At 33.5% G+C, this 18,690-nt stretch overlaps 1 protein-coding gene across 1 annotated transcript in view; it reads right to left on the minus strand.

The window, feature by feature from the left end:
- The window catches only part of Apoltp (Apolipoprotein lipid transfer particle), a 56,681-nt gene that overhangs the window by 36,911 nt on the left and 1,080 nt on the right, over window positions 1-18,690 (minus strand). Inside the window, exons 2-18 of the mRNA XM_089709263.1 lie at window positions 10,265-10,309; window positions 9,489-9,607; window positions 8,363-8,496; window positions 7,239-7,380; window positions 6,732-6,884; window positions 6,181-6,394; window positions 5,560-5,671; window positions 5,097-5,261; window positions 4,336-4,470; window positions 3,935-4,056; window positions 3,517-3,632; window positions 3,157-3,311; window positions 2,486-2,628; window positions 1,884-2,060; window positions 1,272-1,381; window positions 804-1,130; window positions 253-437 (exon numbers count right to left, since the gene is read on the minus strand). Coding sequence (XP_089565389.1) covers window positions 253-437; window positions 804-1,130; window positions 1,272-1,381; window positions 1,884-2,060; window positions 2,486-2,628; window positions 3,157-3,311; window positions 3,517-3,632; window positions 3,935-4,056; window positions 4,336-4,470; window positions 5,097-5,261; window positions 5,560-5,671; window positions 6,181-6,394; window positions 6,732-6,884; window positions 7,239-7,380; window positions 8,363-8,496; window positions 9,489-9,607; window positions 10,265-10,309 — 2,554 coding nt within the window. The remainder of the gene's footprint in view (window positions 1-252; window positions 438-803; window positions 1,131-1,271; window positions 1,382-1,883; window positions 2,061-2,485; window positions 2,629-3,156; window positions 3,312-3,516; window positions 3,633-3,934; window positions 4,057-4,335; window positions 4,471-5,096; window positions 5,262-5,559; window positions 5,672-6,180; window positions 6,395-6,731; window positions 6,885-7,238; window positions 7,381-8,362; window positions 8,497-9,488; window positions 9,608-10,264; window positions 10,310-18,690) is intronic.

The raw sequence follows: 18,690 nt of genomic DNA on the forward strand, positions 1-18,690 counted from the left end.
CTGGATGCTAAAGAACCCGGAGGCACACCTCTTGTAGCTGGTATGTTTAATGCTATACTGTAAGAAATAAAAAAGCCAGAATTTTTCGCTTATAAAAATTGAATTATGCCGTCCGCTTTGACGTATGCGTTAGTGTGTCGATTTTTGAAGATGGAATGTTTTGCTGGTAACATTTATTTATTATTACATTTATATCAGTGTATTCAATTGTGAAATCAATGTCGTTGATAATAAGACATAAATCCCTCTTACCTTGGTCGTATCTTCCCTTCAAAGTCCAAATTGCCGGAAGCCGTATATTTGTCCAGAACTGTTCCAGACATCTTCGTATCGATGTAGCTAGTCCCCATGAGATTCATATTGAGGGGCAACCCACATCCAGTCGCTACTGAGAATGTTGTGTCGAGGAAGAGGGACGCTTTGTTGTAGGATATTTCCTGTGAGAAATAATATAGGATATTTTAGATAATAATAATTTTAATTTTTTGCTATGTAATTTTCGCCCTGAAGTAAGGAAAGTTATTGGTAAGATGAGAAATACTTTACTTATAGCTTATAATCTTTAAAAATTAAATATTTTTGTAAAATCGGATCGGATTAGTTTCCCACAACACAGGGGATCCTAGTGTATCGTCATAAAGTGCCCATTATTATTATATAATATGCAGATTCTTTTTATTGTATTCAAGCTTATTGTACATTGTGCTATGGAACAAATAAACGATTTTTATTTATTTATTTCTTCTGAAAAGGAATTACACAAGTAATTATTGTTGCTAAATTATTTTTTAAATTATTTTTACCTTTCCTGACAAAATTTCCAATATCCTCAATTTAGGGTCCAATTTCTGCAATGACTTTCTAATCTCGTCATCGCCTTCCGCACTCCAGAACGATATTTCATTACCAAACACTTTAATCCCCATCTCTGCTATGGGAAAACGGTGCTTAAGAGCATTATTTTTGTACCCAAGACCGTCGATTTTCCCGCGAATATCATCTGCTTCGCTTGCCGATCGGAATACTCGGAGTTTGTTTATTCTGTCCACTACTTTGTTTTTGTTGAGAGGCCCGTTGTTACCAAATATACTTTCGAAGTATCTTTCAAAGCCTTCTCCTCTTGCTTTTATCTATCAAAAAGAAATTTTTTGTATTGAACCATTTTTAGAAGTTTAAAAAAATATTAGTTTTATTGAAATATTACAATCATAATTAATAATTATTATTGCCTAAATATCTTATAAAAAGCACATGTGATGTCATAAACTTACCTCTAATAAGTTAATAGATTCACCAAACATGTCTACAGTTAAGTTGAGAGACAAAGACCGTGGTATGTAGGAGTCAGGTGAAAATATTACGTTTGCTTCATAATTACCCCCTGAAAAGAAAACACAGTTTATAACGATTTCATCTTGTATTTTTAACTGCAAGTAATAAATATTATGTGAGACTTGCAGGTGCAAGCTGTTTAGAATAAAAGTGAAAGGCTTCAGTTGTAGGTTATAACTTAAAAGTAATTTTTGGCTAACTAAAAAAAAAAAGATTAAATTATTAAATGGTTATTGTGATTCCAAAAGAAGAGGTTTTCTAATAAAGTTATGAATCAATGACAATGTTCAGATTTTTAAAAAAAGACGGGTTGCACTCCGGGAGTGCCGGAAGAAGTGAAAACTTGATTATAAACGTTCAGCATGTTTGATATTTTGGAATGGTATCCGTCTTACGCATGGAATATAAGGGCTAAAAAAAAATCCGTCTTACGCTTTTTCGATCAGGCCACGTGTCCTGACGCGAGTTTAAGATTTTATACCCAACGCCGCTAAAGAAGTTTTCACTTCAATAATTACTACATTATAATAATACCATCAAATATAACTTACCAGCATTATACTGATCAAAGAATACACTCTGCTCATAATTCCTCGAGAACATTCGAAAATCAGGATTATCTTCCAATTGTGGCATTTCATGTCCAGACAATAAGCCTTGTATTTCCACTCGTGATGGGAGCGATGATTGGCCGAGATTGTTCAGGTGACTCCAGACGAATGTCGCCACTATTGTATGGGAATAAGGGTGATTTTACTTGTGAGTGATTTTACTGTGTGAGTGATTTTACTTTACAACAAGTATAGATGTGTATTGTGTAGTAAGAAATAAGAGAAGTATATTGAATAATATAGATTTGGCAAGATTATGAAGACGACTTCACAAAAAAGGGTGTTTTGAATGAAGGTGAAATTTTTATGTGAATTCTGGGCAGTCCATGAAATGTACTCCATTCAAGTGCCATAATTTTAATAGTAAAAAGTTACCATAAGCATAAGTTTGAGAGAAAAATGTAGTCTTATTGCGATAATATTTTAATACATATATCTAATTTATTTGTGGAAGTTTCATTGTGTTTAATTAGTTAAATAATTATGTTAAAATATGTTTAGTAGGCATTAAATTAGGTATGAAACCATAATTATATATTTACCTTGATTAACAGGTTCATGTCGTAAAGCATGGAACACTTTTCTTATAGTACCCAGGTTAGGACATCGCATCACTTGCAAATACGATGCGATACGAACTTCAACATCTACTAAATCTTCTCTAAACGTTTCAAGGAAGTATTCGCTGGAAAAATAAGTTAATTTATTCATAAGTTATCTCAACCATGTAACAAACTGTATTTCTGTGTATGTACAATAAAGAGTATTCATTCATTCATTCATTCATAATTATGTTATTATAGGATCGAAAAAAGCTATCGTCTTTTTGTTGATATCATTTTAAAAATATTGTATACAGTACACACATACACATTCAATACAATAACACAAATAAATTTCATATTAAATATGAACATACAACAATTACATTATTTAATAACTTATCTACCAGTACCGACTAAGTTATTTATTCGTTTCTGTTTATTTTTTGGTGTGTGTATACTTAAAACACACATGTTTTAAGTATTTTGTCATATAGAACATTGATTGAAATTAAAACCTTATTTCAGGGCAGTAAAGTTCAAATTTTATCTGTATCACACATAACTCTGCCTTAAGAAGAATGGGCAGAGTTTTGCTTCAGACAATTTTGACTTTGGTTAGTTGTTGCACTCTAATTTCCTTTTCATATAAATATTTATAAATTAGTTACCTAGTTTCAGTGCATGGTGTTCGTCTAAACGCATCAATAGCTGTGAGTCTCACTTGTACTGGAGTCAGAGAGTCACCGATTATATTCATTAGAATATCAGAAAATTCTTGTTTGAATCCTCCGATGTTTCCTAGAGCTTTGATTGCTATTATGAGCTGAAATTAGGAAGATTATGTATTAAATTATATTATGTTTAATGAGAAAGCCACAGAAGAAAAATATCTAAGGTCTAAATTTTATATTTGATTAAAACATTTTTATTGAAACATGTTAACAATATGTTGGTATCACAGATATTGTAAGTGTTATAAGTTTCTATTGAATTTGGAAATAGTATGTGAAATACTTTTTGACACTTACACTATCTCTATCTCTTCTTTCCAAAGTGGGAACTCCTTTAGCGATCAAATCGTTGATAATATTTTGGAATTCTTCTAATATTTGCTTTGGAACGTCTTCTTCGCAGCATTCTCGAACTACATTGAACATGATAAATGTAGATAAATATATAAAATAAGATGATTTTTCACACATATTCATTGTTCTAAATAGGTTTGCATTTCGATAGGTAGATTAGATGAGGTGATAAAATTCAGGACCATTAAAAATGCTTCTAAAAGAAGTCTAATTGATTAAATAAATGTTTTAGCTTGTGCTGATTCTAATTAGTTAATTTTAATAGTAACTTAGCATTGCATGCAAAATTTAACAGGAAAATAAGGAAAAAATAGGATCAATATTATTCTTTCATTGCATACGTGGAGTTAACTAAACTTACGTGATTTCCCACTATGTCTACAGTACGAATGCGTCATTGACGACACAGTGAAACTGATTACTTTGTCATTTTTCTGTTTTTGCAGAAGTTCCAACATGCTCTGCAACATTTCCAGTTTTGGTCTGAAATTATAACGCTATTATTAAAATAGGACTAAATATTGATAATTGAAGGCGAAGTTGCAGTATAAGTAATACTATTATAAGATTATTTTTCTTACTAATCTATTAAATATAAGGTACAAATGGAAGTCGAACTATATTTGGTGGATTCCTTTCAAAAGCTTTATAACTTGTGACGTTCGAAACAAACTGATCCTATTATTATACTATTTGTATTAAATCAGTATTAAATAATTATAAGTCATTTTTTCAAATATTTTTTTTCACAGATATACATACCGTGGTATCATAGCCATGGACATAAGCCACTCGTGTCGCGTGTCGTTGTTCACTTCGTTCTTGATTATCATGTCTTTGATTAGTTCTACTGAACCCGTACTTGCTATGTATGGAAGGGCGTCTAATATGTGTTTTCTGTAAGAATTTATGGATTTAAGTTTTTATTATTAAGCATTTTCTATAATGTGCATATATAGGACAATAATAGGCGTAATACACTTTATAGATAGTATTAAGAATTGTTGTTATATTGACGCTCGTTGGCGAGATTGTGTACAAAATGTGGAGTAAATAATAATATATTGAATAAATAATGCATTTTAAATCCGTTAAAAAAAATTAGTTTATTTTCTAAACTTTTATACATTTTATGATTATAAAACACTTCCATCAAGCTTCAAATTAAACTATACACTTTTATTCACATATGCCACATTACGCTATTAAAACATCTTTTTTAATCAACAAAATTTTGCAGCTCAAAAATGTATAACACCCTGTATATTTATTTATTTATTTATTTAAATAGGTACACATCACAGCTGACAATTTTGACTAATTATTATACACAAATTTAATCACGTCATGTTGCGGTAAAATGCCAGCCAAATTGTATATACACAGCACAGTTGAGGTTAAAAAAAAAATTATTAAAAATTATATTATTTAGCACAATTCATAGATCAAGTAAAATATTTTTTTTTAAATACATGTCATAAAATAAATTTAATCTAAATCATAGTACAGATGCGAATACTTACGTAGCCCCCGCACATATAGAGGGTGCTCTAGCAAGCAGCTGCGCAAGCGCAGGGTGGTGCAATTTGCGAGCTGATCTTACAAGTCTGCCCCACAGTCCTACTGTTGAACCACTGTCCATGTTTTCATCTACTGTTGACATTTCGTCGTCTGTGTTCGGTTTTACTCTGTAAAAGAACATTAAAATGGTTGTTTTAGAATAGTCTTGGATCTTCCGTGGTGCTTGAATCGAGTAAAACTTATGCAAGAGACTATAAAAAAGATACGATTTGACAGTCTACTTGCCACTTCTAGAAAACTAAACTGCTACAAATAACTGAATACAATGGGCAAAATTTTTACCATATTAATTGTATACCTTTGAAAATATCATATATTTAATCCATAGATAGATAAATAGAACGCAAAATTCTTACCCAATACTCTAGAGTAAAGTATAAATATTAAAATTAAAAGCATACTTACAAGCATAGTAACTTCAATACATCTCTTGCTGATTTCAATTCACCAGTATCAGACTTTCCGTATGCTATATGATGATGGAGTAAATTCGACCGTTTATGAATGACTGTCCAAGCTGAAAGGATTGTAATTTTATTTTTGACGTGCAAAATCAACCAGATTCACAATCAGTTCAAAATATGTCCGAAGCCAAACTCTGCCTACGCATGTGTTGGGCAGAGTTTTGTAATATGGCATAGCATGAAAAAATAAAACTATGCCATATCATTAATTTTATATATAAATTATATCTATACAAATATTATAAAGCTGAATAGTTTGTTTGTTTGAACGCGCTAATCTCGGGAACTACTGGTCCGATTTGAAAAATTATTTTGGTGTTAGATAGCCCATTTATCGAGGAAGGTAATAGGCTATATATTATCACGCTACGACCAACAGGAGCGGAGCCACGGGGGTGAAACCGCGCGGAGCAGCTAGCATAAAATAAGAAAACATAGTCTTGAATGTGAATACATAATAATCAAAGCTTTTATATAAGCTATTTTTACATACCCTAAAATCAAAGTATTATCAGCTTATGTGTTTATCTAGATTTACTTTTTAGAAATACCGCATACAAACCTTTCTTCTCGCTATCCACAGTTTCATCGTCCGTTTTATTAACTTCCTTTATAAGCAACAGATCTTGTATAACAGTGGTCATAGCTCCTGAGTTTCTGCCAGAGAATGGTTCGAACAGATGTCTCTCTTTGCAATTCACTGCTTTGTATACATGATGGTCGACTGTTATGCGACATTTGCTTTCCGATTTTAGCACTGGCCAGGTTTGGAATTTCTGGAATTTATAAAAAATATTTATTGGTAGAAGTAGTTATCGGATTTAATTTGTTAGCTGATAAATATTGATGAAAAGGGAAGCTATTTAAGTTACTATTAAACAGTTTTTGATCATGTAATGAAAAACATAATAAAAAGTATCAAAGATATAGGAAATTAGATATAGGTTTATATGGGAAAAAATATAAAGATATATAAATAAATTAACATTTACAATGTTTTTTAAGATGTGCTCATTACCAACATCAAAATCAGTATTGCTGCTAAGCTTTATAATTACTAGAAGGAGATAATTAAAACCTTTGATATTTATTTAAGATCATAATTTTACTTACACTTTGGAAGTCATATCGTACAGTTTGCAATATAGACATATATTTGTATCTATTTGTGCACTGTGATAGATCTCTTGTCTTCACCAATACAAGGCTGGTTTGTTCTTGGCCTCGCACTACATAATCTACATTACAGGTACCTTGGATGTCTTGCTGAAATTAAAGTTTCATAAATATAGTTTAAATATTGAGCTGACTGCTGTTCTATTTCCTAAGAACATTAAAATCACTACATTTGATATTTACCTAAACTAAAGGTGTGATATTTTGTAAATTGTGAAATAACACCAAAATTAAAAAAAATATATGTATATTAGTTAACATGATGACAGAGCAATATGGGCAGAGCAATATTTGTAAGTACTTATAATAAAAACAGAGACAACATAATCACGCAATTCTATATTGTTCATCATAATAAAATGACAAAAATATTGTCAATCATCACCATGTAAATTTTACACTTAAGTAATGCTACAAACTGTTCAATATGTAATTAAAACATACCTCAGCTCCTTTAAAGTTAATATCAAATCTTTTCATACTATTCTGATAGAGAGATAATAATGCCCTTTTGAAGTTAACCACCCAGTCTTCCTCCCCGTCTTCCGGACAAATCTCTGATATAATACCATCATGAAATGAAAATCTGTAAAAAATAATATATAATTGTAATTAAATGTTGAATAGCAGCTAATGAAATGTGAATTTTATTGTATAACTAGGTTTCCGCCCGCGGCTTCGCCCGCGCAGTCAAAGAAAAACCCACATAGTTACCGTTCCCGTGGGATTTCCGGGATTGCATCATTTTCCCGGGATAAAAATAAGCCTATGTCCTTTCTCGGGTATCAAAATATCTCCATACCAAATTTCATAAAAAATCGTTCAGTAGTTTAGGCGTGATTGAGTAACAGACAGACAGACAGAGTTACTTTCGCATTTATAATATTAGTATGGATTAAAAAATGTTACTGTATTAAACTCAATTGAAATTGCTTCATCCATCTCTAGAGTTATAATTCTTCAGACAGGCAGACACTTCAAACTTATAACACCACACTTTTTGCATTGTATTTGTAACCCACAAATAATAGAAAATCTTATTTATTTTATCAAACCAAGCTTCTACTTTATTATTAGTTTTATCATATTCATATAATGATTAAGTTCTAAAACAAATAGACACAGAAAATTGTCTACTAAGCTAAAGAAAATCTATTTTTCAGTTAATGAAGAGCGTGTGAAAGTAATATTTAGTATTATCATCATCAGCCCATATACATTCCCACTGCTGGGACATGGGCCTCATATGAGGGTACAGCAAGAAGCTTATATCTAATACACTGGAGATTTCAGTAAGAACATTAACTTGTAACAAGAAAATATAACGTTGAATGACACCTGTATGTTTTTTATCCCTTTCACACCTAACTTGGCAAGTGGGTGTGAAAGGGCGAATAAAAAAACATACAGGGGTCATTCAACGTTATATTTTCTTGTTACAAGTTAATGTTCATACTGAAATCTCCAGTGTATTAGATATAAGCTTCTTGGGGTACAGGCCATAATCCACCACACTGGCCAAGTGCGGGTTGGCGGATGTCACATGTTGTCTAACAAATTTACTTTACCTGAGATCAAAAAGGGCCAACGCATGAATGAATTTTTCTGCTCTCTCCACAGGATAATTCTCATCTTGGTCTATGAGTGTTACATCTGCCAATCTAAGAATACCTTCACATGGTCTTATGAATTGTAGTATCGCCTGAAAGCATTGAAATTACACAAATAAGGATAATCACTACATAGTATAAAACAAAGTCGATTTCCCTGTCCCTATGTCCCTTTGTACGCTTAAATCTTTGAAACTACGTAACGGATTTTGATGCGGTTTTTTTTAAAAGATAGAGTGATTCAAGAGGAAGGTTTATATGTATAATAACATCCATTAAATAGCGGAGAAGTACTGTTATTTTTGAGGTTTCTAATGTGATGTCGTAAAAATTTTTGATAGATTTTTTCCGCTTACATTGCAAACGCAGGCTGAACCCTATGAGTTTTATCAAAATAATGTACTAAGTATTATACACATTGAAAAGGTCTACAGAAAAGTCCGCGATGGTATATGTCTATCTCTTATGGATAACCCACAATAGCTTTTTTTTGTCATTTACTTTTTACGACAAATAATGGCTAATTTTCGATGCGATTTTAACCAATACAGCATTAATCCTTAACCAATTAAATACCTTGAATACATTGTTCATTTAATATAGATCTATATGGCCCTTTACACCGTATGATTTAAGTGAATATTTTCGAAGATATTAAGAATTTAAAAATTGCGGGAGGTAGCGTTTGCGGCGGTACCGGCCGGCCCGGCTATCTATATTTTTATACCCGTGCAAAGCCGGAGCGGGCCGCTATGTTTTTATATACAACGTTCACAGTTTTTCTGTAGTGTATTTAGTATCAGCATTGCACCCGTGCGAAGCCGGGGCGGGTCGCTAGTAGGATTATAATATGAGATTAAGATTTTCATGAACAATTTCTATTCTTATAGCTTGTAGTAGTTTCATTTTAATTATTATACAGTTAAAAAATATCATGAAGGATAAATACATTAAAAATTAAAGAGGCCTTTACTTTACCTAGGATTAGTAGAGTACAATACAGGATAATACAATACAAAAAGAAAAACGCTTCGGATGAGTGCGATAGACACTGAACAACAAATAAAAATATAAATTTAGTTACCTCTGTTTTAATATCGAGAGTTGATCGGTTATTACTTGATCCAGCGAAGTAGGTTTCCACATTCACTTTGTATTCATAGTGATAGCTCACAGATGTTAAATAATTGAATTTTTCTGATGCTGAAAATGTTTCGAAAATACCAGTTTAGTGGATTTTACACCTAAAAACTTCACAATTACGGAGAATAATTAATATCAGAGAATGAGGGTTAAGGGGTGAAGTAAAGTTAAGTGATTTTGATAACGAAAAATATATTTATTTCCTAGCGTATTAAAATGAAAATACAAATTTCAAAACAAACTTTGACATTAAGCCGGCGGTTTAATGTCAACTGTCAATTGCAATACGCTCCATTTATTACAATCACAGAACATTAAAAACAAATTACAATGCAATGAATTAATCTTCTAAGGTACCCACAAATTATAATTTCAGATTTTGTTTGTGACACAAGATTTTAAAATTTTAATTAAAAAAATTTGGGAATTATTAATGCGTGATTCCGATTTTTAATGACTCACACTCACGATTTCTCGTTCTATCTATGTGATATGATTTACTATGGTTTCGACTTTTCGATTAGGCTATGACCATGCTATGACATCAAAATTTGGCGGTAAGTGTATACTTTTGTAAAGTGAATGCTAAGTTAGCTTCGAAGCAAATGTAATAATAATTAATTATTGACACTATTTCTATTTATATACATTATGGAGGATAGTCGATTCATATCGGAAAAATAAAGATTACTGAAGTCATCAATTATTATTAGTTACCTGCACATGTTGGTGTCCCGCAAATATAAGGATCTTTCAAAGAATCTGAAAAAAAAAACAAAATGGAATATGCTTAACAATCTGTAAATATTAGGTAGTTGGATAAAAAAGTTTATTTATTTCCGAAAGTTTCAAACAAACAAACAATATTCAATATGAAATTTTTGTACAAAATTTTTACTCACAAATTTACCTGCACAAGTCTAAAACAGATAAAAAAAATAAAGCTAGAAAATATTTACAAATAGCATAAATCTCTAGAACTGCCCACCATACACTAAAGTGCAGTAACAGCAAAATCACGATTTCGAGTAAAACGCATTTAAAGTTAAGAATTGATTTTAAAAAATCAACAGAATGATAAGCAAAAAAATTTGAATGCAGAAAGGTTGTAAAGGCATAGGTTCACACGTTAAAGCAATAAAAAAAAATATATCTTAATAACTGAATTTATTATGGCCATTTATTCTTTTTGGTGCCTATTACTGCATAGCCTTTTTTGTAAAAAAATACCATTTTAAACTTAGTAAAATGCAGCAAAAAGCCCTATTACTGCGTTTGGATCAGTTATTTTGTCAAGAAACCCAACTAACATGCATTAAGGTCAAAAAAATACTGCATTTTAGTTAGTTTTTTAAGAAAAAAGTGTTCAATTTACTAGTGCAGTAAGAAAAATAGCTAGTTCACAGTTGCAGTATTTAAAACATTAACTGCACTTTAGCTAGGAATAATCATATCTGTGTCATTATACTATCCAAACTAATCTGCAGTAATGCTGTATTTTACTGCGTGTTAGTCAGTTTATAATGATAAAAGAATGTTAAGTATTCACAACTAAAATGCGACAAGCTTTGATTTTACTGCATTTTAGTTGGGAGTTCGTGACAATAAATTGTATTTTCTTAATTTGCAGTAAAAATAGCTTGTATGGCGGTAAATTTTACTGCGTATTAATTTTTTTTTAATTTTTTTCCAGAAATATAAAACTATCTAAAGAACTGTAAAATTATATTGCTTACTGCATTTTAGTTATGAAACCTTAAAATTTAATCTGCAGTATAATTTATACTGTATTTTAGTTGGGAAATCACGCCAAATTGTTAATTTTTTTCGTTTGCAGTAAGTGAAAACTGTTAAATAAAAACCATTCTTATAGTCTTAAAAATAAGTAAGTTAATTCAATAGAAAGCTTAAGAAACCCGCTTTCAGAATCACTAATAAAACGAAAAATCACAAAAGGGCTGTTACTGCTCTTTAGTCTCTGGTGGGCAGAGAAAGTAGGAAATAAATCTAGTGTGTGAAACAAAAATTATTGAAAATACGTAGAAATGCAAAATATAACTACGAGAGATTGTAGTTCCCGCGTGAACGTAAAATGGGAACGATTGAGTATTGAAAACCGCCGACATGGAATAATAACTACGGCTATTAACACAATAAAATGATGCATGTAGGTATTTTCGAATATTTTGATTCTGGATATATTTATTTATAATAATTGTAATATAATGAAATACTGAAATAGGTATTTGTATCAATTTATATAGCTTCCAGTATTTGGTAGCTGCCTAATGCCTATTTATTTTGAATAAATACTTGGTATGGTATAATATCTCGCTGAACGTTATTTACACGAATATTATAAAGAGAAAAGAGACAATAAAATAATATAACATTCTAATAAAGTTCGTTTGAAACAGTTGCGATATATCAATATTATTCATTGAGATAATATTAATAGGAGACGACACCGCCTACATCACTTATGTTCCACTCAACATACGTCATGTGACGTATGTTGAGCGGTATTTTTTAATGGTTTTAAAGTGAAACGCATCAAACATGCCTTCGTGTGTGTTACGATATTGCACAAATAATACAAATAATACGGAAAAGTGCAAAGGAATAACTTTCATCGTTAAGTACCTAACTAAATAATAATTTTTAAAACTTAGTTAGAGCAAAAAAATGGCGCACAGATTTTGTTCGTGGTGTCTCCTCCATACGTAGTAATATTATCTCAATGATATTATTATGTGAATTTTCATCAGAGCTTTAAATTCTTAGAAATATTCGTTATCTTTTAAAACATTTGATGTGACGTTCCATGGAAATGACCTAAGCAAATTGATAACGTAGTTGAATGAAACAATAGCAGGATAATAGGTATCTACTGCATGATAATGGGAATAAATTAAAATTATTTTTCTTAAATAATTATTTTCTATAAAAAGGTAATCTATTAAATTTACTAAACATTCTAATATGAAGAGTCACCTATTTCCTAAATGTACTTTTTAGAATATGCATTTTTTAATTCATGTTGCGGTTTTTCGTAATTCGCAAGACTAGGACGCTTGGGTTTGAAAATAATTAAAGATGAATTGATATAGGGGTCAATTACGGAAGTATTTCATTACTAAACGTTGGAGTGCTCTTATTTTTATCAGAAATAACCCGTCAAGTGTGTCTTGTTTAGTGCTCATGAGGAGGTTCTAGGTAAATAATATATTGTTAGATATTTCGATCGAACTAGTTATATAATCATACCTAATAAGTTAAATAATAAAGATGTTTTCGGTAACTGTGGATAGTTAGCAGGATAAATATTTTAACATCAAAAATAAAGACATTTTTTTTCAAGATATTTGTGTTTTTTTCAAAACACAAACACGCCGCAGCTTAACAGTACCTACGCATCAAAATGTTTGTCAGAAAGTGTCAAAAAGCCAAGCAAGTGGTGAAATTAAGTTTATTATTTGAAACAATTGAAAGCTCTACAACTTTACAAGTCACTAGCCGTGGTGGAAGATAATAGTTATATGTATATATTTCATAAACGGACCTCCCATGACCTCCCATGCTTTAGACCGAATTCAGGTCCTTGTGATTTTATCGTTTACGCACTGACAATTCAAGGAGACCCTTCTAACCTATTTTGCTAGCTATGTAGGTAATATATGGGCAAGCTATAAATAATATTATTATCGTGGGAAATTTTAGGTCGTTAGCTTTATCATATTAAAGAGCGTCACTTCAACAGACATAATCGATATAAATATAGATAAAACACAAATTATTTCACTACTAGCTTTCCACCCGCGGCTTCGCCCGCGTTTTCAAAGAAAAACCCGTATAGTTCCCGTTCCCGTGGGATTTCCGGGATAAAACCTATCCTATGTGTTAATCCAATTTCCCCTTATATGTGTGCTAAATTTCATTGTAATCGGTTCAGTAGTGTATGTGGTTTTGCAGGGAATGGAGCTCTATATTCCTAACCTTGTGATTCCCGTTGGTGGCAAGTCCAAGCCCTGGTTTGGGCGTTCATGCAGAACGGCATTTCGTTTGAAACAGGAACGCTTCCAAGCCTGGGCAGAAGCTCAAGCAGTAAAGGATCCTAAAGTTAGACGACTGAAAAAAAGATACAATGCTGCTTCCAGATCTTACAAGAAAAGTATCATAAAGGCAAAGTCAAAGTATATTGAAGGCGTTGGTAAGAAGCTGACACAGTACCCATCTGGTACTCGCGCATTTTGGTCCCTTGCCAAAGCCATTCAGGGCAATTTCTGTAAATCAACGTTTCCTCCACTACGCAGGGATGACGATACTTTGGCCCACACTGCAAGAGACAAAGCCGAAACCTTGGCAAGTCTCTTTGCGTCAAATTCGACTCTGGATGACGAGGGAAAGACTCCACCCATTATACCACATTGTAATAGTACTATGGCTGATGTGAAATTCACGCAATGTGCCGTGCGAAGAACCCTACTTTCCCTTGACATTCACAAGTCGAATGGGCCTGACGGCATTCCTGCAGTAGTGTTAAAAACATGTGCTCCCGAGTTGGCTCCGGTTCTAACGCGCCTGTTCCGTTACTCATACACCTCTGGTACTGTCCCAAGCAGTTGGAAGACCGCCCTGATCCACCCGATCCCTAAAAAAGGCACACGCTCTGACCCATCAAACTACAGGCCGATCGCGGTAACCTCCTTACTCTCCAAGGTTATGGAAACCATAATCAACCGCCACTTGTTGCGTTACCTAGAAGATCGCCAGTTGTTAAGTGACCACCAGTATGGTTTCCGTGGAAGTCGATCGACTGGCGATCTTTTGGTCTATTTAACGCACAGATGGGCTTCCGCTATTGAGAGTAAGGGGGAAGCTATGGCAGTCAGTTTAGATGTAGCGAAAGCCTTTGATCGGGTGTGGCACAAAGGTCTCCTCTCGAAACTGCCTTCGTACGGGCTTCCTGAGAAACTATGCAGTTGGATCTCCAGTTTTCTCAAGGCACGCAGCATTAAGGTCGTAGTCGACGGATCGTGCTCAGAGCCACAGCCTGTGAATGCTGGTGTCCCGCAGGGGTGTGTGTTGTCGCCTACGCTATTCCTTCTTCATATCAATGATATGTTGCAAATACGTAATATTCATTGTTATGCTGATGATAGCACTGGCGATGCCACATACTCCGGGCACGCACGAATTTCTCAGGAGCAGGTGGATCAGTATCGGAACGAACTTGTGTCCAACATTAATAAAACCCTGGATGCAATCTCCAGTTGGGGTCAGAATAACCTTGTGAAGTTCAACCCATCAAAGACACAAGTGTGCGCATTCACCGCCAAAAAGAAGCCGTTCACGGTGACTCCTCGTTTCCAAAACACTCTCCTCAAAGCCACGCCGAATATCGGGATTCTCGGTGTCGACATTGCGAGCGACGTGCAGTTCAGGGGTCATTTAGAGGACAAGGCCAAATTGGCTTCTAAGAAACTTGGGGTGCTCGCCAGAGCGAGACAGTATTTCACGCCAGCTCACCGCCTGCAACTGTATAAGGCACAAGTTCGGCCTCATATGGAATACTGTTCTCACCTTTGGGCTGGAGCACCCCAATACCAACTACTTCCTCTTGACCGCCTGCAACGTCGAGCCACTCGAATCGTCGGCAAACCCGAGCTAACCGATCGGCTCGATCCATTGGCACTGCGGCGGGACGTTGCGTCTCTGTGCGTATTCTACCGCCTGTACAATGGGGAGTGTTCCGAGGAACTTTTTGGCTTAATACCGGCTGCCAAATTCCACAATCGCACTGCACGACACAAGCTCAAGTACCATCCGCACCATCTGGATGAGTGGCTATCAACAACTGTGCGTTTTTCACGGCATTTTCTGCCCCGAACAACAAAATTGTGGAACAGCTTGCCTTCTTCGGTGTTTCCATCTACCTACGACATGGATGCCTTCAAAAAAAGAGCCTACGCGTCCCTCAAAGGCCGGCAAAACAATCGCAAGGTTACCTAACGTTGCAATTGCTATGGGCGGCGGTGATCACCTTCATCAGTACACCGCCCGCTCCTTTGTCGGTTTTAGTATAAAAAAAAAAAAAAAAAAAAAAAAAGTAGTATTTGCGTGAAAGAGTAACAAACACACTCACACACACAAACACACTCACACACACACACACACACACACACATCCTCACAAACTTTCGCATTTATAATATTAGTAGGATTTTTCAAATGGAAACTTAAACTTAGTTTGATGAATATTGCTTCAGGTTTTGTTGATAAACTACTTCGGAACTACTATCAACCATAATAGGGTATCTGAAACGCTATCATGTGTAATAATAGTGAACAATAAGCAACTAATCTTCTACTCATTATCTAATATCTATTCGCAAAGACAAGTTTTACCCATGAGCAACTATAATGCTATAAACTTTAGCTAATTGAGATAACTTTCAATAAGTTCTTAGAGAAGCACCTTTGAAAACGATAACGATTTTCATCACTAAGTTGAAATATATCTTTATGTCAAAATAGTTTGTGTCCTTGGCGTTGTTCGCGAATAGTTATCGAAATATATTAAATAATAGTTTTACTAAAACCAATATTTCTCTTAAAAAAAGTAAAATTGGTAAAAGTTTGCTTCGGCACTTTTCCAGGGACTGCTGAAACTTGAATTGGACATGACTGCCTAGTAGGTAGGTACTACATATAAAAAGAACTTTAAGAAAAAGAACGATTGAACTACATGATTTTCGCTTAAAAATACAGTTGAATTTAGAAATAAGTAATGCTTATTTTTTGCGTAAGTAGGTATCATACGTTACTATAATTTGATATTAACGTGATATCAATCTCGATATACAATATTATATCCTGTTTATGTTTTATATTAGCTTTAAAATTATATTTAATGATTATAAACAGAAGGGTGTTTCGTCACTGCGTGGACCCATACACTGTGTATCCTTCACCTTCAGTGACATTGTATAAAACAGTTCCTGAACGGATGGTACAATTTTCAATTTTTAGCGGGAAATTGATTATGTTTTGTTTTTGAATTTCATTATTTGTTTGGAGATGTCACTTTTGGCGCACTTGAATACATAATTAAGTTCCTAATAAAATATTATGGATATTGAAATAATTATTAAAAATTAATAAATAATAATGTCCACAAATAATGTCTAAGTAGGTATGTAACGTAAAACATAATTAATTATTGGACCTTGGAATGGACTCAATACATATTATGTTTTGAACAGATTATAAAATGAATTACACAGATATTAGACGCTTATTTCTTAGTATTTTTTATTAGTTTATATTGTATCGAAGATTGAAAAGAGAACGTTTAATTTTTTTTTTACGCTGCGATAGGGGAGCGCTTGACCACGATCTCGCCCACAGACATGTATATTTAAGTAGACAACGCAAGTACCGCGATCTGTATGAAAACCAAGCGTGTCATATTTTTTGTACTGACCTTGACGCGTTATGACGTCACGAGCGCTTTTTAGTGATGTTAATTTCATTTTACGCTAAATCGATTAGGCCGCCACTCGCGCGGCGATTCTAGTATCGTCCTATCCCATCGAAGTAAATCGAAAGAAATCAGATCAAACTAGATCTATGTCTAAGAGGTAGTCAAATAAATGAATCGTAATCGATTACTAAATCGATTCAAGACAGAAAAATGATAATTACCATAGACAGAGGGATGATAAAATAAAGTTATAAACCTTTTAATATTCTAACAAGTAAACTAATGTGTTTTAGCTTTTTCTTACATATGCCCATTGAGTTACCATGTACTACGTACTAGAGAGGCCATCGAAAGAAAGTAATGAAACTGTCAATCAATCAATCTTTATGTCCCGTTGCATCGATCCATTTTCCTTTTATGTTCGGGTTACTTGGAAAACTGAAAAAACAAACATAGTCTAAGCAATAAGGAGTTTTCTTAAAAAACTCCCAAGATGACACTTTAACTAATGGCGTCCATGTCGTAATATTTATTTTTAGTACCTTTGTATTAAAATACTTAAAAGTTCTAGGTCAAGTCGTATTAAATGACAAAAAAAATCTATGCCTTTTTTTCTGAAAAATTGCTCCTACAAATTATCATTTTTCTGTTCGATTATAAAATCGATTAGAATCGAGAACTGTTGCATCAAATGAACATCACTAACCACAAAATTGGACAGAAAAATGAGAACAGAAAAATGAGAAGACGCTATTCATTGCTTGTTATCATACGACGCGATCTTTACCGTGCCAAGTAAAAGCCGCAATGTATTCCGAATCATTTCGTATGATTTGGTATCCGTGTTTGTCACGATCGTTTTCCACAAATATTCTTTATTTGATTTTAAAATAAATAGTGCATATTCTGATTAGAAAATTACTTACCGGTGGAAGGAAACATCTCTGCTAACTTGGCCACTCACAGCTGTGGAGTTTCTACAGTTTATAACGGCGCAATTCGGCATTTTACTTTATTCAGCTTCACGTCTTTCCTTGGCGAACTGCAAGCGCGGACTGAGTGTAGGCCAGCGTCAAGTAAGTTTCAATAACGTAGTTTGGACACGGGAAGTACATACACTCGCTTAGTCTATCTTGATACATGTCCGTGATCTCGCCTGATGGTAAGCTGAGATGTGGCCTAAGATGGAGCGTGCTTCCCTAGAATGTACCTGTTCACTCTCCTCTTGAAGAATTCATTTTAATTTCAGTATATAGTAGTACATACTACATAGAGAATGAATTAATTATATTGTATTTATTACTATATATTGTATTTATAGCTATGCTCCGCGGTTTTTTTTACCCGCAGTGCTCCGCTCCTGTTGGTCTTAGTGATATGATATTATATCGCCTTCCTCGAGAAATGGGCTAACTAACAACGAAAGAATTTTTAAAATTGACCAGTAGTTCCCGAGATTAGCGCGTTCAAACAAACAAACAAACAAACTCTTCAGCTTTATAATATTAGTATTTAGTACCTATAGATTCCACATAACACATGCATTTTCTTTACGAATATATAACAATAATCTTGTTGTGTCGTGTTGATAGTATGAATTTCTCTAATTATAACCAAAGACTAAATTTCACCGTCAAAGTAATGTTTCAATGAAACGG

The sequence above is a fragment of the Colias philodice genome, chromosome 22 (assembly GCF_061535455.1).
Source record: "Colias philodice isolate Cphi_HAF_F1 chromosome 22, ilColPhil1 Martin Lab GWU primary, whole genome shotgun sequence".
NCBI lineage: Eukaryota > Metazoa > Arthropoda > Insecta > Lepidoptera > Pieridae > Colias > Colias philodice.